We start from the raw sequence: 1,402 nt of genomic DNA on the forward strand, positions 1-1,402 counted from the left end.
AAGACCTCTGTGAACCCCCCCCCCCCCAATACCTGGCATCATAGACGCGTTAACGGCAGCAAGACCAACTCTGGGGACATTTAGATCAAGAGAGAAGCAGACGGGTGATGATGCCATAAAATTTTGCTTTGCAAAACAGTGGCATCTGTGTGTTAAGCAGCGATTGGTCAAATCATGGAATCATAGAATGGTTTAGGTCAGAAGGGAACTTGAAGATCATCGAGTTCCAAACTAGTTCAAAATCACATTGTGCCCGAATGCTGGAGAGGTATAAGAACCGTGTGTAAAACCTCATTTGGGACACCTCCCGCACATAAATAAAGAATTACCCTTGTAATTCTATACTTTGCTCCCCAGCCTCTCTCCTAGCCACGAAATTTTCATGACAAAACCCAGCTGGGGGTGCTCAGAGGTTGGGAGGCTGCAACAGGACCTCCACCGGGCTGGGGGGAGAGGCCGGTTTTTAGGGAGCCGCGGTGCCTCTTGAGTAAAACAACTGGTGCAGTTGATCCTACGAGCCCGGGCACGTGTCCCGCATTCCCAGGACTTGTTGTTTTATTCTCCCCCAGGCTCCAGGAGATAGTGCCAGATGTTAAGGAACGTGGAAATTTGCTGCCTTTAATAATTAATCACGAATTGGGCTGTGACCAAAACCTGTCAGAAACAAAAAAAAACAACAACAAAAAAAAATCTTCCCTTCCCCTTCTCAACCAGTTCCTATACTGGAGCACTGCTGGGCAACAGAGGCCGGGTCTAAAATAGCCCAGACCTTCCAGTGGGTTTTGGCCCTATGTTCTTAAAAACTGTGGCACTGTGCAGCCCCTGGAATCTCCAAGCCACTTTGCGGGCTGCGAGCAGGACCGAGACCCTCATCTCGGCAGTGACAGCCTGAGGCTCGAGCTTGAGCGGATAATGCTTGATAAGCTTCGGACTCACAAAAGTTATCTCAGCCATAGCGCAGGGTTGGATGAAAGGGTTTTTTTTTTTATGGTTTCTGGGGAAGGCAGGCAGGTGGGCATCCCAGCGAGCTGCTCCAGTCCCCAAGAGCCAGGGCAGGGGGACCCCAGCGCCTGCTGACACTAACCGTGGCCTGATGAGTGTTTAAAGGGATAATAGCGCTGGAAGCTTTCACGCAGTATTGGGAAAACAGCCCAAATCGATCAAACCTTCTCAAGCCTTCCTCCACTGGGGGGGGGGAGGGAAGGAGGGGTGTCACAGCTGCCATGGGCTAAGCCCCACAAACCCCGTTTCACTGTGGGAGAAGCTGGGTGGTGCCTGAGGACTGAACCCCACTCTGCACAAGCCCCAGAAGTTCAGCCGGGGCTTAACTCACACCTGGAGGTCCATCGTGCAAAGCATGGCAAGTCCCTGCCTGTGCCAGGGCTCTTTTGGCCCAACCAGA

General features: G+C 51.9%; 1 protein-coding gene across 1 annotated transcript in view; it reads right to left on the minus strand.

Annotated features, from left to right (window-relative positions):
* The window catches only part of LIMD1 (LIM domains containing 1), a 32,349-nt gene extending 31,395 nt beyond the window's left edge, over window positions 1-954 (minus strand). The window contains exon 1 of the mRNA XM_009895018.1: window positions 770-954. Coding sequence (XP_009893320.1) covers window positions 770-954 — 185 coding nt within the window. The remainder of the gene's footprint in view (window positions 1-769) is intronic.
* Window positions 955-1,402: the final 448 nt, after the last annotated feature.

The sequence above is a fragment of the Charadrius vociferus genome, unplaced genomic scaffold, assembly GCF_000708025.1.
Source record: "Charadrius vociferus isolate BGI_N301 unplaced genomic scaffold, ASM70802v2 scaffold51, whole genome shotgun sequence".
Classification (NCBI taxonomy): Eukaryota; Metazoa; Chordata; class Aves; order Charadriiformes; family Charadriidae; genus Charadrius; species Charadrius vociferus.